At 44.9% G+C, this 25,828-nt stretch overlaps 1 protein-coding gene across 1 annotated transcript in view; it reads left to right on the plus strand.

The window, feature by feature from the left end:
* The window catches only part of LOC110503319 (delta and Notch-like epidermal growth factor-related receptor), an 81,182-nt gene that overhangs the window by 34,337 nt on the left and 21,017 nt on the right, over positions 1 to 25,828 (plus strand). Inside the window, exons 2-5 of the mRNA XM_090218281.1 lie at positions 8,724 to 9,026; positions 9,391 to 9,488; positions 21,850 to 22,013; positions 25,178 to 25,326. Coding sequence (XP_090074407.1) covers positions 8,724 to 9,026; positions 9,391 to 9,488; positions 21,850 to 22,013; positions 25,178 to 25,326 — 714 coding nt within the window. The remainder of the gene's footprint in view (positions 1 to 8,723; positions 9,027 to 9,390; positions 9,489 to 21,849; positions 22,014 to 25,177; positions 25,327 to 25,828) is intronic.

Consider the following 25,828-nt stretch of genomic DNA (forward strand, 5'->3'; position numbering starts at 1 on the left):
TGTTGGGCCACTGTGCTCTTCCTCTGTAGTGCTGTAAGTGTGTTTTATAGAGCCTCATGAGAAAACACTTGAGAGAGTTTAGTGCTAATGAGCTGTGAGTCAGTCATAGGGAGAGCAGGGCTGTTAATGACGCTCTCACACACAATCTCACACACAATCTCACACACACACACACACACACACACACACACACACACACACACACACACACACACACACACACACACACACACACAAACTTGGGGATTCTACATGAGTATCATCAGCATGCTGTTCACACACACTCTTTCCTTTGCTAATAGGAACGGAGTGACACACACATTTGAACTGTGTGGCTGCCTGGGGTGGCAGATATATGGTGGTTTTAAGATTATGTGGTGGGAAGCAAGATTATTGACTCATGTAAGAACCGTCTCTCACACTAAACACAGGCAAGGGTCGTATTCATTAAGGTCACACTGTGACAAAACTTTTTGCCACGGAAACAAAAAGTGTTTATTTTTGGACAAATTCAGGTAGTCTCTCCTTGTTTCAGTCTGTTTTCCATTAGATGCCTAATGAACAGGGTTGGGTAGGTTACTTTGTAAATGTAATCTGTTACAGTTGCTAGTTACCTGTCCAAAATTGTAATCAGTAACGTAACTTTTGGACAACCCAAACTCAGTAACATAATCTGATAACACTATTTTTAGATTACTTTTCCCTTAAAATTCTTCGGGATCGGTGTCCCGTCCACGGGATTGTTTGAGCTAACGTAGGCTAAAGCGATTAGCATGAGGTTGTAAGTAACATAAAATGTACATAGACACATGTGATATTGGCAGAAAGCTTAAATTATTGTTAATCTAACTGCATTGTCCAATTTACAGTAGCTATTACAATGAAACAATACCATGCTATTGTTTGAGGAGAGTGCACAATTTTGAACATGAAAAGTTATTAATAAACAAATTAGGCACATTTGGGCAGTCTTGATACAACATTTTGAACAGAAATGCAATGGTTCATTGGATCAGTTTGAAATTTTGCACATACACTGCTGCCATCTAGTTGCCAAAATCTAACATGCACTTGGGCTGGAATAGTACATAATGGCCTTTCTCATAAATGTTGAAGATGATGGTACAAACAAAAATACAAAAGAACGCTTGTTAATTTCATTGTATTATCTTTTACCAGATCTATTGTGTTATATTCTCCTACATTCCTTTCACATTTACACAAACGTCAAAGGGTTTCCTTTCAAATGGCACCAAGAAAATGCATATCCTTGCTTCAGGGCCTGAGCTACAGGCAGTTAGATTTGGGTATGTCATTTTGGGCTAAATGTGAAAAAGGGGCGGATCCTTAAGAGGATTATTAAGAGGCATTAGAGGAAGACAAAAATGTAGGTTACCAATTGAACGACATCTATAGCAGGATAAATCAATGTTAAAGTTTACATAGCTGGCCATATATGGATGTTACATTTTACTTTATGGGTTGGTTATGTAGGCTTCTTCTAACCCATCAGTTTCTACTACATATAATAATACAATTTAAATTATATCTTTACATTAAAAAATGAAGTCTATCAGAATTCCAGTCATTCCAATGAATGTTATACCCCTTGATCTTCAAGAATAGGACTTGGAAATATGGACGTCTAGATTAGCCAAATTGTTTAACCTGAAGATTAAATTAAGGACCTATTAGCCAGCCCTATGATTTTGTTCTTAATGGAGGACTGATTGGGCTCATTGATTCGAGTTGAAAAATAAATGCTGTGCTCATGGAATGGCATGCTTTGATCAATATTCCAGTTTTTTTCAATTGCTAACATGCATTGGTCAAAACTGAAGTCACATTGTCAAAACTCTTCACACAGTCAGCGAAACAGAAGTGTCTGTGGACCAACCTGTGAATCATTTTTCATTGCTTTCACACAAAATGTATTCAATGACCACATTTTCTGAATTCCATGAACTCTTTTCTCATCCATACTCCACCACCTGCAAAACTATATATTTGTAGCACGTTTTCAAACGCAACACACTGTTTCCAAAACGGTTAAAAACACATTCAAAACAGAATGATGGCAAATGTCGTGCATTTCTGGAGTAACCAGATTGAAACATAGATTCCAATTTCAGTCTGAAGCCTACCCAAGTGTCCTGTTTTTAGTCTCGTTACCAAACAGACAAAAGAGGACGACTTCGGCATGATTTAGTTTGGAAACATGAACCAAGGAAGACAGGTTGGTGGGGAAAGAAGAGTGGCATGGAGAGGGAGAACGTATGGAGGATAAAGGAGAGGAAGACCAAGAGCGGTGGTCTCTGATGAGATAAGGGCCACAATTATTGACCCTGTTGTAAACCATGGTCTCTCTTTGAGAGAGGCCGGTTTAAGGGTGCAACCAAATCTGCAGCGTTCAACAATTGCATCAATAGTACGAATTTTCCGGCAAAACAACAGGTGAGATGCGCATCCTTCAATGATAATTTAACTACATAATACAGTATGTTCACATTTTTACATGTACTGACATTTTGAAATATATTGACTGTTTTGTGTATTTCAGTAGGATCCAAAGGTTGCCTCCCACTGGAGGGAGAGGCAGAATATTATCAGATGCGCAGGAAATTGCCATTGTTGACATGGTAATTGGCAACAATGCAATAAAACTGCGGGAAATTCGGGACAGAGTGCTGGCAGACATAATCACTTTTGGGAATGTGAATACGGTCAGCACAACGACAGTTGCCAGAGTCCTAAAGAAACATGAAACAAGGATGAAGCAGTTGTACACTGCACCCTTTGAGAGAAACGGTGAACGTGTGAAAGAACTCTGCTATCAATATGTCTGTTCAATAACCAAACAGGGTACATACACAGCTATGCATAATGTAAAGTACTGTAAAACTGTGGATTTACCGTATTTTAGAGAGTAATGGAGATGGAAGCCAGGCAAACTGCACGTACATTCATCTTTGAGGATGAAGCTGGATTCAACCTGGCAAAAACACGCCGCAGGGAAAGAAATACAGACAGAGAGCAACTGTGGATGTCCCAGGTCAGAGAGGAGCTAACATCACAATGTGTGCAGCACTGTCCAGTGAATGAAATGCAGGAAAGAGAGAACTAGAACCCTCACAGTACTGTACAGTAATGATGATTATACTATACATGTTGATGAGAACTAGAACCCTCACAGTACTGTACAGTAATGATGATTATACTAGACATGTTGATGACAACTAGAACCCTCACAGTAGTGTACACTAATGGTGATTATACTCTACATGTTGATGAGAACTAGAACCCTCACAGTACTGTACACTAATGGTGATTATACTCTACATGTTGATGAGAACTAGAACCCTCACAGTACTGTACACTAATGGTGATTATACTCTACATGTTGATGAGAACTAGAACCCTCACAATACTGTACAGTAATGATGATTATACTATACATGTTGATGAGAACTAGAACCCTCACAGTACTGTACAGTATGAGTGATTATACTAGACATGTTGATGAGAACTAGAACCCTCACAGTACTGTACAGTAATGATGATTATACTATACATGTTGATGAGAACTAGAACCCTCACAGTACTGTACACTAATGGTGATTATACTCTACATGTTGATGAGAACTAGAACCCTCACAGTACTGTACAGTATGAGTGATTATACTACACATGTTGATGAGAACTAGAACCCTCACAGTACTGTACAGTAATGATGATTATACTATACATGTTGATGAGAACTAGAACCCTCACAGTACTGTACAGTAATGATGATTATACTATACATGTTGATGAGAACTAGAACCCTCACAGTACTGTACAGTAATGATGATTATACTAGACATGTTGATGAGAACTAGAACCCTCACAGTACTGTACAGTAATGATGATTATACTATACATGTTGATGAGAACTAGAACCCTCACAGTACTGTACAGTAATGATGATTATACTATACATGTTGATGAGAACTAGAACCCTCACAGTACTGTACAGTAATGATGATTATACTATACATGTTGATGAGAACTAGAACCCTCACAGTACTGTACAGTATGAGTGATTATACTATACATGTTGATGAGAACTAGAACCCTCACAGTACTGTACAGTAATGATGATTATACTATACATGTTGATGAGAACTAGAACCCTCACAGTACTGTACAGTAATGATGATTATACTAGACATGTTGATGAGAACTAGAACCCTCACAGTACTGTACAGTAATGATGATTATACTATACATGTTGATGAGAACTAGAACCCTCACAGTACTGTACAGTAATGATGATTATACTATACATGTTGATGAGAACTAGAACCCTCACAGTACTGTACAGTAATGATGATTATACTAGACATGTTGATGAGAACTAGAACCCTCACAGTACTGTACAGTAATGATGATTATACTATACATGTTGATGAGAACTAGAACCCTCACAGTACTGTACAGTAATGATGATTATACTATACATGTTGATGAGAACTAGAACCCTCACAGTACTGTACAGTAATGATGATTATATTATACATGTTGATGAGAACTAGAACCCTCACAGTACTGTACAGTATGAGTGATTATACTATACATGTTGATGAGAACTAGAACCCTCACAGTACTGTACAGTAATGATGATTATACTATACATGTTGATGAGAACTAGAACCCTCACAGTACTGTACAGTAATGATGATTATACTATACATGTTGATGAGAACTAGAACCCTCACAGTACTGTACAGTATGAGTGATTATACTATACATGTTGATGAGAACTAGAACCCTCACAGTACTGTACCCTAAGGTTGATTATACTCTACATGTTGATGAGAACTAGAACCCTCACAGTACTGTACCCTAAGGTTGATTATACTCTACATGTTGATGAGAACTAGAACCCTCACAGTACTGTACCCTAAGGTTGATTATACTCTACATGTTGATGAGAACTAGAACCCTCACAGTACTGTACAGTAATGATGATTATACTCTACATGTTGATGAGAACTAGAACCCTCACAGTACTGTACAGTAATGATGATTATACTCTACATGTTGATGAGAACTAGAACCCTCACAGTACTGTACAGTATGAGTGATTATACTATACATGTTGATGAGAACTAGAACCCTCACAGTACTGTACAGTAATGATGATTATACTATACATGTTGATGAGAACTAGAACCCTCACAGTACTGTACAGTAATGATGATTATACTCTACATGTTGATGAGAACTAGAACCCTCACAGTACTGTACAGTAATGATGATTATACTCTACATGTTGATGAGAACTAGAACCCTCACAGTACTGTACAGTATGAGTGATTATACTATACATGTTGATGAGAACTAGAACCCTCACAGTACTGTACAGTAATGATGATTATACTAGACATGTTGATGAGAACTAGAACCCTCACAGTACTGTACAGTAATGATGATTATACTCTACATGTTGATGAGAACTAGAACCCTCACAGTACTGTACAGTAATGATGATTATACTAGACATGTTGATGAGAACTAGAACCCTCACAGTACTGTACAGTATGAGTGATTATACTATACATGTTGATGAGAACTAGAACCCTCACAGTACTGTACAGTAATGATGATTATACTATACATGTTGATGAGAACTAGAACCCTCACAGTACTGTACAGTAATGATGATTATACTCTACATGTTGATGAGAACTAGAACCCTCACAGTACTGTACAGTAATGATGATTATACTCTACATGTTGATGAGAACTAGAACCCTCACAGTACTGTACAGTATGAGTGATTATACTATACATGTTGATGAGAACTAGAACCCTCACAGTACTGTACAGTAATGATGATTATACTAGACATGTTGATGAGAACTAGAACCCTCACAGTACTGTACAGTAATGATGATTATACTCTACATGTTGATGAGAACTAGAACCCTCACAGTACTGTACAGTAATGATGATTATACTATACATGTTGATGAGAACTAGAACCCTCACAGTACTGTACAGTATGAGTGATTATACTATACATGTTGATGAGAACTAGAACCCTCACAGTACTGTACAGTATGAGTGATTATACTAGACATGTTGATGAGAACTAGAACCCTCACAGTACTGTACAGTAATGATGATTATACATGTTTTTATGTAATTATTATTGCAGCCCTGGAGTTTCTGGAATTCGTTTGGTTTCTACTTTCTATTTTTCACAACTAAATTACTACATGGGAAGATATAGAAAAAAGAAAGGCTATTGAAGCACATTTCTGATTCATTCTTGTGGCATATACTTTAGTACAGTCAAAGTCAAAAGGTGTTATTCTTATTCTATAATGAAATACTGATTTATGTGAAATCATTCAAACTTCAAGGAGAAGTTCCTCGTTTATGTAATGCTCCCTGTTAGTGTTTTTTTTTAGATCAGTGTGGTATGAGTGACAATGTATGCTTTCTGAGTGAGAATTGTTAACAGTGTTCTGGTCGAACAAGCTTATTTTGAGACATGAAGTGTTTTGGTGGTTTGAGTGAGTTTTGGAGGTGAGATGAACTGTTTGGCCAAGATGCATGTTGGTAATGCAGACTGTGTGAAGAGTTTTGAAGAAGTGGCTTCAGTATTGAATGATGCTTGCTAGCAATTGAAGAAAACTGTGATATCCGTATCGCCGTAGACTACACCACTGCTGTCATCCTTACCTCCAAGCGTTTATTCAAGTTGGATCAGGTACTTTTGGAAGACATTGCTTGGACTGTAGCCTACAGCAGCCTTTTCCCGCGATCCATCAAAGACGTTTGGTGTTTCGTCATAGTGGTCTCTGATTTGTGGTCAGACTCGCTCAGGTGGAACAAACTTAAAACGTGCGCCTTCCTTCAATTCTGATTCGAATGTCATTGAGAAAACAGAAGTGTCAAGGATTTTTTTTCTCTCTCGCAAACATCTTTCTGAATGTAAAAGTCATCTATCTTTTCAAAAGTCACTTAATCTGATTACAATAATGTTTGCTGGTAACGTAACAGATTACAGGTATCGTTTTTATTTTTTGGGTGTAATCTGTTACTCCACCACCCCTGCTAATGAATATGACCAACGTGTCCTGGACTGGAGTCAACATGGCTTAGCTTCAGCTTCTCTCACCTTCAAATGCTTTTGTCAGAGCTTTTTTTTTATCTCTTCAGACCTTTTTTATTCTCTCTCCAAATATGGTGAATTATTAATGGAATAAATAAAGCAGCATGAAAGAGAGACTGTCCTGGTCCAGTCAAGTCATGTGTGTGCGTGAGGAACCTGGAGCCTCCGGTGATTGAGTATTTGTTTGTAACTGCATTAATGTGTCTTTTGTTGTCGCCTTTACATACAACAACAAAGCTAGAATGTGAGAAGTGGACATATTGGCAACAGGCTTTAGCAAGTAGAGATGGTGAAAAGCAAAGACAGGATGACCCAACAATATACACGTCAGCTACTACAGCGACTGAAATTACTAATTGCAGTTAGTTTTAGAGTGGGTGGCAAGGAATAAGTTAGCCCTAAATATTTCTAAAACTAAAAGCATTGTATTTGGGACAAAACACTCACTAAACCCTAAACCTCAACTAAATCTTGTAATAAATACTGTGGAAATTGAGCAAGTTGAGGTGACTAAACTGCTTGGAGTAACCCTGGATTGTAAACTGTCATGGTCAAAACATGTTGATACATTAGTAGCTAAGACGGGGAGAAGTCTGTCCATAATAAAGCGATGCTCTGCCTTCTTAACAACGCTGTCAACAAGGCAGGTCCTACAGGCCCTAGTTTTGTCACACCTTGACTACTGTTCAGTCGTGTGGTCAGGTGCCACAATAAAGGACTTAGGAAACGACAGATTTGTACCTTGTTCAGGGGCAGAACGACAGATTTGTACCTTGTTCAGGGGCAGAACGACAGATTTGTACCTTGTTCAGGGGCAGAACGACAGCTCAGGGATTTGAACTTGCAACCTTCCCGGTTACTAGCCCAACGCTCTAACCACTAGGCTACCCTGCCGCCCCATATGCACTATACACACACATACACATGGATTCAGTACTGTAGATATGTGGTAGTGGTGGAGTAGGGGCCTGAGGGCACACAGTGTGTTGTGAAATCTGTGAATGACTTGTAATGTTTTAGAATGGAAGACTGGCTGCTACCTTGGCAGCAGCTAATGGGGACCCATAATGAATACAAATAGAAAAAAGTGAGATTTGAGAGTTTAGGCTGAAAGTTCTGCCCCTTGTGAACTATCCAAAGTTTAGACTGAGCCCCCTTACATTATATAAAAATAGAACTGCCATATAACATTGCACTTTCTGCTACTGTTGGTTTTGCAGCCTAAGCAGGAAAAGTTGTAATAAACATCCAGGTGTTAATAATGGACAAAGGGAGAATCCTCTGAGCCAATGGTGATGGCCGTTACAGAATAGTGAGGATACAGGCTGTGTCTCGAATGACACCCTATTCCCCATGTAGTGTGCTACTTTTTTTAAACCAGAAGTAGTGGTTGTAAAGGGTGTAGTTAGTGGACAGTAAAGAGCTCTGGTCAAAAGGAGGGCACTATGGAGGAAAAGTTGTCATTTGTGATGCATCCATAATATACAGAGGTTTAATGTACAACGAATATTGAGTCTGAAATGTTCAGTCATTTTCCCTCTCCTCTTTGTGTTGTCAGTTTTTCACAGACCCCTGTGCCAGCAGCCCCTGTTTCCATGGCAACTGTAGCCGCAGTGGTGAGGGCGAGGCTTACACCTGCGAGTGCAGCGAGGGGTACAAGGGGGAGAAGTGTGAGCAAGCCACCTTGGACCTGCTGCCTGTCTCCAATTGGGACCCTGCCACACCCGCCATGCCCACAACCGCCCCTCAACCCTCCCAGCCAACCATGGTGTCCACTACAACGCAGGCCCCTCCCACGCTGCAGCCGTGGCAGCCTAAGGCTGGACAGAGACTCTTGGTGGTGCAGTGGGAGAAAGAACAGGTCAGAGATTAATGCTACACGTACTCTATTAGTCACAACAGACCAGCTGATCAGCTAGCTAGGTTCAGAGTTCACATAACTTCTTTATTTGTCCTATAAAAGAATGACATTTACCCTCTTGCTGCCTCGTGTGTGTATTTTCATGTGTATGTTTGTATGTGTGTGTGTGTGTGTTTCTGTGATTGTGTATGTGTGTCTCTGTGTGTCCGTGCATGTGTGCGTGTTTCTGTGAGTGTGTATGTGGGTCTCTGTGTGTCCGTGCATGTGTGTGCATGTGTGTGTGTGTTTTGTGAGTGTGTATGTGTGTCTCTGTGTCTCTGTGTGTCCATGCATGTGTATGTATGTGTGTGTGTTCCTGTTGCAGGTGACAGAGGGACTGCATTGTGTGAGTCCTGAGCTGTGTGAGCTGACCTCTGGAACTCTGACTCTCTCTCTAGAGGTGCCTGAGGAGACTGCCATCAAGTAAGAGTACTGGTACATTCCTGTGTGTGAGTGCATGTATCTGTGTGTATATATATGTTTGTGTGTGTGTGTGTGTGTGCTTACATAGTGCTCTCCCTCTCTCCCCTGTGTGCTCCAAATCTCCCTTTCCCTCTCTTCCTCCCACCCTCTTCATCTCTCCCCTGTTTATCCTAACCTCTTCATCTCTCCCCTGTTTATCCTAACCTCTTCATCTCTCCCCTGTTTATCCTAACCTCTTCCTCTCTCCCCTGTTTATCCTAACCTCTCCCTCCCTCCCTCCCCTGTTTATCCTAACCTCTCCCTCTCTCTCCTGTTTATCCTAACCTCTCTCTCCCTCCCCTGTTTATCCTAACCTCTCCCTCCCTCCCTCCCTCCCTCCCTCCCTCCCTCCCTCCCTCCCTCCCTCCCTCCCTCCCTCCCTCCCTCCCTCCCCTGTTTATCCTAACCCCTCCTTCCCTCCCTCCCTCCCTCCCTCCCTCCCTCCCTCCCTCCCTCCCTCCCTCCCTCCCCTGTTTATCCTAACCTCTCCCTCCCTCCCCTGTTTATCCTAACCTCTCCCTCCCTCCCTCCCTCCCCTGTGTATCCTAACCCCTCCCTCCCTCCCTCCCTCCCTCCCTCCCTCCCTCCCTCCCTCCCTCCCCTGTTTATCCTAACCTCTTCCTCTCTCCCCTGTTTATCCTAACCTCTCCCTCTCTCCCCTGTTTATCCTAACCTCTCCCTCCCTCCCTCCCCTGTTTATCCTAACCTCTCCCTCTCTCTCCTGTTTATCCTAACCTCTCCCTCCCTCCCTCCCCTGTTTATCCTAACCTATCCCTCTCTCCCCTGTTTATCCTAACCTCTCCCTCTCTCCCCTGTTTATCCTAAACTCTCCCTCTCTCCCCTGTTTATCCTAACCTCTTTCTCTCTCCCCTGTTTATCCTAACTTCTCCCTCTCTCCCCTGTTAATCCTAACCTCTCCCTCCCTCCCTCCCTACCCTGTTTATCCTAACCTCTCCCTCTCTCTCCTGTTTATCCTAACCTCTCCCTCTCCCCTGTTTATCCTAACCTCTCCCTCCCTCTCTCCCCTGTTTATCCTAACCTCTCCCTCTCTCCCCTGTTTATCCTAACCTCTCCCTCCCTCTCTCCCCTGTTTATCCTAACCTCTCCCTCCCTCCCCTGTTTATCCTAAACTCTCCCTCTCTCTCCTGTTTATCCTAACCTCTGCCTCTCTCCCAAGTGAACTGTAGTTCTACATAAAACCACACTGGAGACTGCACTACATCTGTCTTCCCTTGAGATCATTGTCTTGTGATTATCGTCCTGTGTCATTTACATGGAACTTGCAGTCTTTCATTATTTAGTCACCAACCCGATGGTAGAAAATTACCTCCATTGTGTTGCCCAAGTATAGTGCCTGACTGCAATGTATTCTGATTTAAGCAAGCATCCTAAATGTCCTTTATTTGTCATGCAAAGTGGTAGGTGTCCATTTATAGTGTGTCTTTATGAATGACGGGTGACTGGAGACACACGAGGTCTTTATCAGCACAACAGTGTCCGCTCTTGGTTAAATGCAAATATAGTGTTTGTGTTGTGTTGGTGGTGCTGTCTAATTACTGATGGCGCCTGCGCTTGTGCAAGCTCATATGCAGACACACACACACACAGACACAAACTGAAAGTGACATCAATTTAGGAATGCTAATGAGAACGAGGCTAAATGGAAGATGGCTACAGAGAGAGAGAGAGAGAGAGAGAATGAGATGAGATTGCTTCTTTACTTACTTCAAATTGTAGTCGTGCATACACAGCTTACAGCATGTATATAAGGTACAGTGAAATGCTTGCGTGCTATAGCTCCTTCAACAATGCAGCACAATAATCACTATCAATAATAAAGAAGTATAATAAAAAATAACAAGTTGTCAGGTCTTTGCAGGGAGTCAGCTAGGGTTAGCTGTTCAGCAGGCTGATGGCCTGGTGGTAGAAGCTGTCTCGCAGCCTGTTGGTTCGAGAACCGATGCTTCGATACTGCTTGCCAGATTGTAACAGAGTGAACAGTCCATGGCTCGGATAACTAGGAGTCCTTGGTGATCTTCCAGGCCTTACTCTGATACCGCCTGGTGTAAATGTCCTGGAGGGCAGAGAGCTCGCCCCCCCCAGTGATGTATTGAGCCGTCCGCACCACCCTCTATAGAGCCTTGCGGTTGAAGGCGGTGCAGCTGCAATACCAGGCGGTGATACAGCCGGTTAAGATTCTCTCGATGGTGCAGCTGTAGAACTTCTTGAGGATCTGAGGGCCCATGCGAAATTTCTTCAGCCACCTGAGGTTGAAGAGGCACTGTTGCACCTTCTCCAGCCCGGTGTCGGTGTGATTGGTCCATTTCAGGTCCTCTGTGATGTGCGCACCGAGGAACTGGAAATGGTGACCCTCTCAGCTGCAGCCCCATCAATTTTTTTTTAAACAACTGAAATGTGATTTTTTAAGTTTGTTTTTTCATCAATGAGGACCCCCAATAATTTAGTGGATTGAACGCGGGATAATCGATTTCCTAATAGAAAATGTAGAATCACGAGCATGTAAAAGCTTTATAAAATTGGGCTGTCAAATGATTTAACTAATGAATCGAGTTAATGGCATTAGTTCATCGCGATTTGCTCATGTGTGGCCCTAAATAAATATTTCTCCATTTAAAAAGCAGTGCAGAGTTACAGGCATATTATGCTTTGATTGTAAGGGACGGAAACACAAAATGATCTACATCAGAATGTTTCAATAGCATTTTCACCATAAACAACACAAAAGTCACTGTAACATACAGCTATTAATGCTCCCAATGTTTAAGTAGGCCTACTCCCTCTTATCAATGTTTAAGTAGGCCTACTCCCTCTTATCAATGTTTAAGTAGGCCTACTCCCTCTTATCAATGTTTAAGTAGGCCTACTCCCTGTTATCAATGTTTAAGTAGACCTACTCCCTCTTATCAATGTTTAAGTAGGCTTACTCCCTGTTATCAATGTTTAAGTAGGCCTACTCCCTCTTATCAATGTTTAAGTAGGCCTACTCCCTCTTATCAATGTTTAAGTAGGCCTACTCCCTCTTATCAATGTTTAAGTAGGCCTGCTCCCTCTTATCAATGTTTAAGTAGACCTACTCCCTCTTATCAATGTTTAAGTAGGCTTACTGTTACGGTGAGTGAATGAGGACCCAAAAGCGAACTAACTTAAACAGAGCTTCTTTAATAACCAAACATAGGTAGGCTCAGATAGACCGGCAGATTCCGACAGGACAGGACAAGGTTACAGCAAACATGACGATAGTCTGGCTCAGGCATGAAACACAACAAACAAGAATCCGACAAGGACAGGAGCAGAAACAAAGAGAGATATAGGGACCTAATCAGAGGGAAAAAGGGAACAGGTGGGAAAAGGGGTGACGAGGTGGTTAGGAGGAGACAAGGCACAGCTGGGGGAAAAGAGGGGGAGAAAAGGTAACCTAACAACGACCAGCAGAGGGAGACAGGGTGAAGGGAAAAGACAGAGACAAGACACAACATGACAGTACATGACAGTACCCCCCCACTCACCGAGCGCCTCCTGGCGCACTCGAGGAGGAAACCTGGCGGCAACGGAGGAAATCCTCGATCAGCGCACGGTCCAGCACGTCCCGAGAGGGAACCCAACTCCTCTCCTCAGGACCGTACCCCTCCCAATCTACGAGGTACTGGTGACCACGGCCCCGAGGACGCATGTCCAAAATTCTACGGACCCTGTAGATGGGTGCGCCCTCGACAAGGATGGGGGGGGGGGGGGGAAGACGAGCGGGGGCGCGAAGGACGGGCTTGATGCAGGAGACATGGAAGACCGGGTGGACGCGACGAAGGTATCGCGGAAGAAGAAGTCGAACTGCGACAGGATTAATGACCCGAGAAATACGGAACGGACCAATGAACCGCGGGGTCAACTTGCGAGAAGCCGTCTTAAGGGGAAGGTTCTGAGTGGAGAGCCAAACTCTCTGACCGCGACAATATCTAGGACTCTTAGTTCTACGCTTATTAGCAGCCCTCACAGTCTGCGTCCTATAACGGCAAAGTGCAGACCTGACCCTCTTCCAGGTGCGCTCGCAACGTTGGACAAAAGCCTGAGCGGAGGGGACGCTGGACTCGGCGAACTGAGATGAGAACAGCGGAGGCTGGTACCCGAGGCTACTCTGAAAAGGAGATAGCCCGGTCGCAGACGAAGGAAGCGAGTTGTGGGCGTATTCTGCCCAGGGGAGCTGTTCTGACCAAGACGCAGGGTTGCGAAAAGAAAGACTGCGTAAGATGCGACCAATAGTCTGATTGGCCCGTTCTGCTTGACCGTTAGACTGGGGGTGAAAGCCGGAAGAGAGACTGACGGAAGCCCCAATCAAACGGCAAAACTCCCTCCAAAATTGAGACGTGAATTGCGGACCTCTGTCCGAAACGACGTCTGACGGAAGGCCATGAATTCTGAAAACATTCTCGATGATGATTTGTGCCGTCTCTTTAGCAGAAGGAAGCTTAGCAAGGGGAATGAAATGAGCCGCCTTAGAGAACCTATCGACAACCGTAAGAATAACAGTCTTCCCCGCTGACGAAGGCAGTCCGGTGACAAAATCTAAGGCGATGTGAGACCACGGTCGAGAGGGAATAGGAAGCGGCCTGAGACGGCCGGCAGGAGGAGAGTTACCGGACTTAGTCTGCGCGCAGACCGAACAAGCAGCCACGAAACGACGCGTGTCATGCTCCCGGGTGGGCCACCAAAAACGCTGGCGAATGGAAGCAAGCGTACCCCGAACGCCAGGGTGGCCGGCTAACTTGGCAGAGTGAGCCCACTGAAGAACGGCCAGACGAGTAGGAACGGGAACGAAAAGAAGGTTCCTAGGACAAGCGCGCGGCGACGGAGTGTGAGTGAGCGCTTGCTTTACCTGCCTCTCAATTCCCCAGACAGTCAACCCGACAACACGCCCCTCAGGGAGAATCCCCTCGGGGTCAGTGGAGGCTACTGAAGAACTGAAGAGACGAGACAAAGCATCAGGCTTGGTGTTCTTAGAGCCCGGACGATAAGAAATCACGAACTCGAAACGAGCGAAAAACAGCGCCCAACGCGCCTGACGCGCATTAAGTCGTTTGGCAGAACGGATGTACTCAAGGTTCCTATGGTCAGTCCAAACGACAAAAGGAACGGTCGCCCCCTCCAACCACTGTCGCCATTCGCCTAGGGCTAACCGGATGGCGAGCAGTTCGCGGTTACCCACATCATAGTTACGTTCCGACGGCGACAGGCGATGAGAAAAATACGCGCATGGGTGGACCTTGTCGTCAGAGAGGGAGCGCTGAGAAAGAATGGCTCCCACGCCCACCTCTGACGCGTCAACCTCGACAACGAACTGTCTAGAGACGTCAGGTGTAACAAGGATAGGAGCGGATGTAAAACGATTCTTGAGGAGATCAAAAGCTCCCTGGGCGGAAACGGACCACTTAAAGCACGTCTTGACAGAAGTAAGGGCTGTGAGAGGAGCTGCCACCTGACCGAAATTACGGATGAAACGACGATAGAAGTTCGCGAAGCCGAGAAAGCGCTGCAGCTCGACGCGTGACTTAGGGACGGGCCAATCAATGACAGCTTGGACCTTAGCGGGATCCATCTTAATGCCTTCAGCGGAAATAACAGAACCGAGAAATGTGACGGAGGAGGCATGAAAAGTGCACTTCTCAGCCTTCACAAAAAGACAATTCTCTAAAAGGCGCTGGAGGACACGTCGAACGTGCTGAACATGAATCTGGAGTGACGGTGAAAAAATCAGGATATCGTCAAGGTAAACGAAAACAAAGATGTTCAGCATGTCTCTCAGGACATCATTGACTAATGCCTGAAAGACAGCTGGAGCGTTAGCGAGGCCGAAAGGAAGAACCCGGTATTCAAAGTGCCCTAACGGAGTGTTAAACGCCGTCTTCCACTCGTCCCCCTCCCTGATGCGCACGAGATGGTAAGCGTTACGAAGGTCCAACTTAGTGAAAAACCTGGCTCCCTGCAGGATCTCGAAGGCTGAAGACATAAGAGGAAGCGGATAACGATTCTTCACTGTTATGTCATTCAGCCCTCGATAATCTATGCAGGGGCGCAGAGACCCGTCCTTCTTCTTGACAAAAAAAAAACCCCGCTCCGGCGGGAGAGGAGGAGGGGACTATGGTACCCGCGTCAAGAGCTACAGACAAATAATCTTCGAGAGCCTTACGTTCGGGAGCCGACAGAGAGTATAGTCTACCCCGGGGGGGGTGGTTCCCGGAAGGAGATCAATACTACAATCATACGACCGGTGTGGAGGAAGAGAGGTGGCCCTGGACCGACTGAACACCGTGCGCAGATCGTGATATTCCTCCGGCACCCCTGTCAAATCACCAGGCTCCTCCTGTGAAGAAGAGACAGAGGAAACAGGAGGGATAGCAGACATTAAACATTTCACATGACAAGAGACGTTCCAGGAGAGGATAGAATTACTAGACCAATTAATGGAAGGATTATGACAAACTAGCCAGGGATGGCCCAAAACAACAGGTGTAAAAGGTGAACGAAAAATTAAAAAATAAATGGTTTCACTATGATTACCAGAAACAGTGAGGGTTAAAGGTAGCGTCTCACGCTGAATCCTGGGGAGAGGACTACCATCCAGGGCGAACAAGGCCGTGGGCTCCTTTAACTGTCTGAGAGGAATGTCATGTTCCCGAGCCCAGGTCTCGTCCATAAAACAGCCCTCCGCCCCAGAGTCTATTAAGGCACTGCAGGAAGCTGACGAACCGGTCCAGCGTAGATGGACCGACAAGGTAGTGCAGGATCTTGAAGGAGAGACAGGAGTAGTAGCGCTCACCAGTAGCCCTCCGCTTACTGATGAGCTCTGGCCTTTTACTGGACATGAAATGACAAAATGACCAGCGGAACCGCAATAGAGACAGAGGCGGTTGGTGATTCTCCGTTCCCTCTCCTTAGTCGAGATGCGGATACCTCCCAGCTGCATGGGCTCAGCACCCGAGCCGGCAGAGGAAGATGGTAGTGATGCGGAGAGGGGGGCAACGGAGAACGCGAGCTCCTTTCCACGAGCTCGGTGACGAAGATCAACCCGTCGCTCAATGCGAATAGCGAGTTCAATCAAGGAATCCACGCTGGAAGGAACCTCCCGGGAGAGAATCTCATCCTTTACCTCTGCGCGGAGACCCTCCAGAAAACAAGCGAGCAAAGCCGGCTCGTTCCAGCCACTGGAGGCAGCAAGAGTGCGAAACTCAATAGAGTAGTCTGTTATGGATCGATTACCTTGACATAGGGAAGACAGGGCCCTGGAAGCCTCCTCCCCAAAAACAGATCGATCAAAAACCCGTATCATCTCCTCCTTAAAGTCCTGATACTGGTTAGTACACTCAGCCCTTGCCTCCCAGATTGCCGTGCCCCACTCACGAGCCCGTCCAATAAGGAGAGATATGACGTAGGCGACACGAGCAGTGCTCCTGGAGTAAGTGTTGGGCTGGAGAGAAAACACAATATCACACTGGGTGAGGAACGAGCGGCATTCAGTGGGCTCCCCAGAGTAACACGGCGGGTTATTGATTCTGGGCTCCGGAGATTCGAGAGCCCTGGAAGTGGCCGGTGGATCGAGGCGGAGATGGTGAACCTGTTCTGTGAGGTTGGAGACTTGGGTGGCCAGGGTCTCAACGGCATGTCGAGCAGCAGACAATTCCTGCTCGTGTCTGCCTAGCATCGCTCCCTGGATCTCGACGGCTGAGTGGAGAGGATCCGAAGTCGCTGGGTCCATTCTTGGTCGGATTCTTCTGTTACGGTGAGTGAATGAGGACCCAAAAGCGAACTAACTTAAACAGAGCTTCTTTAATAACCAAACATAGGTAGGCTCAGATAGACCGGCAGATTCCGACAGGACAGGACAAGGTTACAGCAAACATGACGATAGTCTGGCTCAGGCATGAAACACAACAAACAAGAATCCGACAAGGACAGGAGCAGAAACAGAGAGAGATATAGGGACCTAATCAGAGGGAAAAAGGGAACAGGTGGGAAAAGGGGTGACGAGGTGGTTAGGAGGAGACAAGGCACAGCTGGGGGAAAAGAGGGGGAGAAAAGGTAACCTAACAACGACCAGCAGAGAGAGACAGGGTGAAGGGAAAGGACAGAGACAAGACACAACATGACAGTACATGACACTTACTCCCTCTTATCAATGTTTAAGTAGACCTACTCCCTCTTATCAATGTTTAAGTAGGCTTACTCCCTCTTATCAATGTTTAAGTAGACCTACTCCCTCTTATCAATGTTTAAGTAGGCCTATTCCCTCTTATCAATGTTTAAGTAGGCCTACTCCCTCTTATCAATGTTTAAGTAGACCTACTCCCTCTTACCAATGTTTAAGTAGGCCTACTCCCTGTTATCAATGTTTAAGTAGGCTTACTCCCTCTTATCAATGTTTAAGTAGGCCTATTCCCTCTTATCAGTGTTCTTGAAGTTTACACTTGCGCACAGCACACACACGCGCTATTTTAAAATGGCCGACGACATGCACACGAATCTGCGGCAGAAAGAAAAAATATAACTCTGGTAATGTCGGGCATAACTTTTACATGATTCTGGCTAGAGGCACACAGTCTTCAGCCATTTTAATGCACAAGCATTGACTGTAGCTGTGTTCCATGTTGTGTTCTGTGCTTTAAAGGGTCTGTTACTAAAACACGTGTTCTTGAACGTTTCCATGCGGTGAAGAAATGGAGACATGATTTACGGTGTAAACGATAAACAGGTTGCGCATAACTTTGACAGCCCTAATTTTAAGACACCTTATTTGCTTTAAACCAGTCGTCTAAATTTGTTTTATTACGAATTCATTTTAACGATCAATTTCTGACCATCTTTATCAGACAGAAAGATGTTGGTGTCATCAGCAAACAATATAGTGTACAATCAATCAAAATTGACATTAACATACATTTAAAACACTATGGACCAAGGATCAAAGCTTGAGGAACTCCACAGGGCATGTTCTTGAACTCCGATACTGTGCCACGAAACAAACTGTTTCCTATAAACCAAGTAGCTCCTAAACCAGTTCGAGGTCTCTATTTCGAAGCCCATAAGCTTGTAATTTATGCAACAACAAAAAAATTGTCAGCAGTATCGAAGGCTTTCGAAAGGTCAATGCTTTCTTATTTACTTATGTGTGTGTGTTTTCTTTATCTGTGAGTGACTCAGCCAGTGGGAGGAGTCTGGGAGTGTAGCTGGTCTTGTGTTGAGTTAGAGTGCATCTGCTTTGCTGACACTCTCTGTCTGTGCAGAGAGACTCTCTCTTCAAGTAATTGGCCCAAAGTCAGATGAGTAATGGCCCTTGACCACATCAGTCATAACTCTACTCCCTGGCCTTCGGGGCTGTACAGACACCACAGTGAGCAGTATAGTACCCCCCACTGAGACAGACAGGAACAGGCATTACTCATGTCCACCATCCCATCCTACTAGCACAGGGTTTTGTGTGTTTTATAAAAACGTAAACAGTCCCTTCAGAAGGTATTCATACCCCTTGACTTATTTCCCATTTTGTTGTGTTCTCACGCATCTACACACAGTATTCCATAATGACAAAGTGAAAGCAGATTTATTGAAATTGAAATACAGAAATATCTACTTTACATAAGTATTCACACCCCTGAGTCGCTACTTCACACCCCTGAGTCGCTACTTCACACCCCTGAGTCGCTACTTCACACCCCTGAGTCGCTACTTCACACCCCTGAGTCGCTACTTCACACCCCTGAGTCGCTACTTCACACCCCTGAGTCGCTACTTCACACCCCTGAGTCGCTACTTCACACCCCTGAGTCGCTACTTCACACCCCTGAGTTAATACTTTGCCGGCGATAACAGCTTTGAGTAATTTTTGGGTATGTTTGTATCAGCTTTGCACATCTGGATTTGTGGATTTTCTCCCATTCTTCCTTGCAGATTTTCTCAAGCTCTGTTAAGTTAGATGGGGAGTAGCGGTGGACAGCATTTTTCACAGATTTCTAGGCTTTGACTCAAGGACTTTCACATTCTTGATCTAAAGCCATTCCAGCATTGCTTTGGCTGTATGCTTGGGGTCAAATCTTCGCCCCCAGTCCAAGGTTGTTTGTACTCTGAAGCAGGTTTTCATCAAGGATCTGCTTGTATTTGGCTCCATTAATTGTTCTCTCTATCCTTACCAGTCTCCCAGCCTCTGCCACTGAAAAGCAACCCCATAGCATGATGCCGCCACCACCATGTTTCACGGTAGGAATGGTGTTAGATGGGTGCTGAGCTGTGCCTGGTTTTCTCCAGACATACCGCTTTGCATTCAGGCCAAAGAGTTCAATTTTTGTCACATCAGACCACAGAATAATTTGCCTTATGATCACAGAGTTGTTCACATGTGTTTTTGCAAACTCCAGGTGTATTATGTGGCTTCTGTCTGGCCACTCTCCCATAAAGCCCAGATTGTTGAAGTGCTGTAGAGTCTGTGGTCCTTCTAGCAGGTTCTCCCATCACAGCCAAGGAACTCTGTAGATCTGTTAGAGTGGTCATTGGGTCCTTCTTGCACGGTTGCTCAGTTTGGATGGACAGCCAGCTCGAGGCAGAGTCTGGGTAGTTTCACATTTTTTCAATTTCCCAATGATGGAGACCACGGTGCTCTTGGAAACTTTCAACACTCTTGAAATTGTTTCCCAGATATATGCCTCATCACAATTCTATCTCGGAGATCTACGGACAGTTCATTGGACTTCATGTTATAGTTTCTGATCTGACATGCATTGTCAACTGTGGACCCTTCTATGGGCGTGTATGTTTCATTCTAAATCATGTCCAAACAATTGAATTGGCCACAGGTGGACTCCATGTCAAGGATGAACAAAGAAATTGGATGCACCTAAGTTCAATTTGGAGTGTCATAACAAAGGTGTGTGAATACTTATTTAAGTTAGATATTTCTGTATATAATTTTTTTTAAATCAATTTGCTCAAATGTAAAAAAACAACAACATGTTTTCTCTTTGTCATGATGGGGTGTGTAGATGAGTGTGAATTTTTGTAATTGTATTATTTTTAAATATTCTGGCTGTAACAACAAGATGTGGAATAAATCAAGTGGTATGAATACTTTCTGAAAGCACTGTAACAGGCTGGTAACAAAAGTGTTTGGCTCAGACTCTCTTTCTCTCTTACACTCTCTATCCCCCCCTCCCCTCTCCCCTCTCTCTCTTACACTCTCTATCCCCCCCTCCCCTCTCCCCTCTCTTTCTCTCTTACACTCTCTATCCCCCCCCCCTCTCCCCTCTCTTTCTCTCTTACACTCTCTATCCCCCCTCCACTCCCCTCTTCCCTATCTTTCTCTCTTACACTCTCTATCCCCCCTCCCCTCTCCCCTCTCTTTCTCTCTTACACTCTCTACCCCTCCCTCCCCTCTCCCCTCTCTTTCTCTCTTACACTCTCTATCCCCCCTCCCCTCTCCCCTCTCTTTCTCTCTTACACTCTCTATCCCCCTCTCCCCTCTCTTTCTCTCTTACACTCTCTATCCCCCCCTCCCCTCTCCTCTCCCCTCTCTTTCTCTCTTACACTCTCTATCCCCCCTCCCCTCTCCCCTCTCTTTCTCTCTTACACTCTCTATTCCCCCTCCCCTCTCCCCTCTCTTTCTCTCTTACACTCTCTATCCCCTCTCCCCTCTCTTTCTCTCTTACACTCTCTTTATCCCCCCCTCCCCTCTCCCCTCTCTTTCTCTCTTACACTCTCTATCCCCCCCCTCTCCCCTCTCTTTCTCTCTTACACTCTCTATCCCCCCTCCCCTCTCCCCTCTCTTTCTCTCTTACACTCTCTATCCCCCCCTCCCCTCTCCCCTCTCTTTCTCTCTTACACTCTCTATCCCCCCTCCCCTCTCCCTCTCCCCTCTCTTTCTCTCTTACACTCTCAATCCCCCCTCCCCTCTCCCCTCTCTTTCTCTCTTACACTCTCTATCCCCCCCCTCTCCCCTCTCTTTCTCTCTTACACTCTCTATCCCCCCCTCCCCTCTCCCCTCTCTTTCTCTCTTACACTCTCTATCCCCCCTCCCCTCTCTCCTTTCTTTCTCTCTTACACTCTCTATTCCCCCTCCCCTCTCCCCTCTCTTTCTCTCTTACACTCTCTATCCCCTCTCCCCTTTCCCCTCTCCCCTCTCTTTCTCTCTTACACTCTCTATCCCCCCCTCTCCCCTCTCTTTCTCTCTTACACTCTCTATCCCCCCTCCCCTCTCCCCTCTCTTTCTCTCTTACACTCTCTATCCCCCCCTCCCCTCTCCCCTCTCTTTCTCTCCCTCTCTCTTCAGGATTGTGGTGAATGTGAGTGGCGCTCCCGTCCTGTGGCGTGTTGACAAGGATGGCTTCCAGCATTCCTCCTTGGTGGAGGGGACCATCATGTGGTTCCAGCAGGTCTCAGATGGACTGGTGGTCCCTGACCACTCCCTCCCCCTGGGACACAACTACTTCCTCAGTAAGTAGGAAGCACTTCCACAACTACAATAATACTGCTACAAAAAAAACAATATGGATTCGGGAGGTGGGGGGGGGGGGACATGGTTTCCGGGTGGGGAGGGAGGATGCGGGCGGGTAGATGTGGAGGAGGGGTGGTTTGGGTTATCTTTGAATGCATTTCCTTGATGGTGTTTGTACCTGTACCCCCCCCCCCCCAAAAAAAAATATATACATACTTAACTAAATTAAAAGTTGGTCACAAACAAAAAAAATAATATGGAGGAAGGAACTTTCTCCTGTTATTCTCTCCTCCTGTCCATCTTGTGGGAAACCTAGACACATGTAGCAAGCACTTGTTTACCTACCACTGATGCGTATGTTTTATGGTAAGAGGTCTCCTAAGAAATGAATCCAGTAGCACATCTGATGGTGTAATGCATAAGACACAATTACTTCCTCAGTAAGGCCCCTCCTCCATCTCAATTTACTTACTTATGTAATCCTATTGGTTCCCATGTGGAACAGAAGGCTTTCTGCCACTTCAATACAACTGTTAAAAACCATATGGAGGAATATGGGTTACTCTATTCTGTCTGTCCATTTGGTGGTAAACATATATTCATATGTGTTATGGCACTATCGCTTCCATATTTCCAAACCTGTCATTGGTGCATACTGTATTTTGGGTTAGAGATGGCTATCTTCAACTCCAAGGGAATGGATCCTTCCATAGCACATATAGTGATAACAGTGCATATTATACATATTTATACGTAGAACATACGTGTAGTTTATTGGTATAAGGTACCTCAAAGTCAGAGCCATGAATAGGATAGTATGGTATTCCATGTTTTCAATTTTACCATTCACCTTCTCTGCTGTGTTCCGAGTTGTCTGGATCAGTAATTTGCATGAAATGTCAATCAAGAACACAATATCCATAAAATCCATAAACAGTATGATAATGGCTCATTTGTATGGGGGTGGCGCACATAAACACTTGGCTCTGGAATTCAATTTGGTTATCTTTCTGCATATTTTATCGCTAAGTCTTTCTATTTTCAATGAGGAATGTTACAGTAACGTACGCCCTGAGGGTTCGGTAGATCCCAGCAGGTGTGGCGTCATAATTGGTGTCCTACCCTTTAGTGAATTTTCTACTTGACCCCTGTGCGTGGCCTCCATAACAACACAGCTTTGTCATGTCTCAGCTTGTCTGTCCACTGACCTTGTGCTGGCTGAAGACACTCCGCCTGAGATCCTGCGGCTCTGTCTGAGGAGATGGTGTTTGTGGGGGGGGGGGGGGTGGGGGAGGGGGGAGCAACATCAAGAGAGAGGGGGGAGAAGAGAGAGAGATAGAGGGAGAATGAGGGGGAGTGAGGGACGGGAGAGAGGACAGGAAGGGGAGAGAGAATTAAAGAGAGAGAAAGAGTTGTTTTTCTGTCATCGTGTTTGACGGTTTACCTCTCTGGATAATAAATGAGTCACGTCCTTGAGAGCAAGACTGCTGTGGAGCTGTGTTTATGTCTGCTTGTGTGCATCCCACATAATCTGCCTCACATGCAAAAACATGCACTACACACGCACACGTGCACACACGTTCCCACTCGTGCATAGATGCATGTACGTACATGAGACAGACGGTGTGAATGAAATACTGATGGTGGCATACAGAGTGGACTGTAAAATATACATATACAGTGAGGGGAAAAGATATTTGATCCCCTGCTGATTTTGTACGTTTGCCCACTGACAAAGAAATGATCAGTCTATAATTTTAATGGTAGGTTTATTTGAACGGTGAGAGACAGAATAACAACAAAAAAATCCAGAAAAACACATGTCAAAAATGTTATACATATTTGACCCCTCTGCAAAACATGACTTAGTACTTGGTGGCAAAACCCTTATTGGCAATCACAGAGGACAGACGTTTCTTGTAGTTGGCCACCAGGTTTGCACACATCTCAGGAGGGATTTTGTCCCACTCCTCTTTGCAGATCTTCTCCAAGTCATTAAGGTTTCGAGGCTGACGTTTGGCAACTCGAACCTTCAGCTCCCTCCGCAAATTTTCTATGGGATTAAGGTCTGGAGACTGGCTAGGCCACTCCAGGACCTTAATGTGCTTCTTCTTGAGCCACTCCTTTGTTGCCTTGGCCGTGTGTTTTGGGTCTTTGTCATGCTGGAATACCCATCCACGATCCATTGTTAATGCCCTGGCTGAGGGAAGGAGGTTCTCACCCAAGATTTGACGGTACATGGCTCCGTCCATCATCCCTTTGATGTGGTGAAGTTGTCCTTTTTACAGTGTGCGTGTTTAATGCTACGTTTAGACAGGCAGCTCAATTCTGATTTTTTTCTCACTAATTGCTCTTTTGACCAATCAGTTCACATCTGAAAAAGATCTGATGTGAAAAGATCTGATGTGATTGGTCAAAAGACCAATTAGTGAAAAAAATATCAGAATTGGGCTGCCTGTCTAAACGCAGCAGGGGTGTGACTGCATGGGAGTGCTGCATCCAAGAAGAGCAGTGACTGTGCATTTGTGAGCTTGTGTTGTGAGGAACAGACGTCACTGGGCTGATCTAACCAGAAAATGGTGAGGTGTTAGGGGACCAGCTTGTACAGACTCCTGATTGGCTGCTGGGCTTTGCTGTGGCAATGACTTATCCTGGCTGTGCTCACGCCTTATTGGCTCAGAGGAGGTTCATAACGATGGCTGTTAATCTTAACTTTGAGTCTATTTTAAAATGGATGCTTCTGTTTTGATTCATAATTTGCTCACATGGCCTTTTCTTCAACATTTCTCTAATAGTTGGTCGCAGAGGAATCAATTTTTCTTTTGCAGTGGCAGCTAGAGGTGTCTTATCCAGGCAATGATCCATATGCAACCCCTCCTAGAACATTTGTCAAACATAAGGTGATCTGGTCAATGTTGTGCGCAATGATGTTCATCTTCTGTTAGTTTAAACATAATCTTCTTTGCAAGGAACCATCACCTCTCTCTGCACCTAGCCTCTGTACCTAAGTCCTTGTCGACCCCTCACCCCCCAACCACCATTTTATCTCTAGCTAAATAGGCAGTTTGTTCAATATTGCTCACATGTGGTCAGCCTTTTCATATTTATCAAGGTGAATCAGCTAGGACCTTAGAATAACTGTTTTTTCTCTCTCCCGTTGTAGGTGTGTTGCGCATGGGCGCCCCCAGTGGCTCGGAGGTCACCCTGCGTCTCAATCTGACAGTGAAGGCCAGCAGCTGTGTGGAGCCTGGCAGCCGCTTCAGCGACCCACAATGCTCTGGGAAGGGGAAGTGCATCACTCAGCCCTCTGTGGTAAGAGGTCAGGGATCAGATATGTGATGTCAGCTGCCCTTGAGTTGGTGAATCAGTCCCTTGTCTTTGGGCTTGATCCTGTGAACAATATTTCAAGGCTTAAAATGTCACTTTCAATATTCAGAAAACAGGTTTTCCCCTCAATATACTGGAAGGTAACTGCTGTAATTCAGCAGAATATTGTAAGATTGCGATAGTATTGTCTTGATGATACACTATGCGGTAACATAGCAACAGGAGACTGAGAGGAGAAAAAGATAAGCAAGACAGAATAAAGACCGTGCCTTATTGCCAGAAAGGTATTGAGGGATGGAGACAGAGGTCTTAAGTCCTGCATCTCTACTACTCCCTGGGGCCCCCCCTCTCGCTAGGTCCCTAGGGGCGTCACTGTTAGCACACTGATCACTGCTGCACAGAGGAGTAGAGAGAGGAAATGGAGAGAACCAAGGTGAAGAGTGAGAGAAAAGAAAAGAGAAGAGAGGAAGGGAGGGAGAGGAGACGC

The sequence above is a fragment of the Oncorhynchus mykiss genome, chromosome 24, assembly GCF_057628025.1.
Source record: "Oncorhynchus mykiss isolate SJ-2025 chromosome 24, ASM5762802v1, whole genome shotgun sequence".
NCBI classification, from domain to species: Eukaryota; Metazoa; Chordata; class Actinopteri; order Salmoniformes; family Salmonidae; genus Oncorhynchus; species Oncorhynchus mykiss.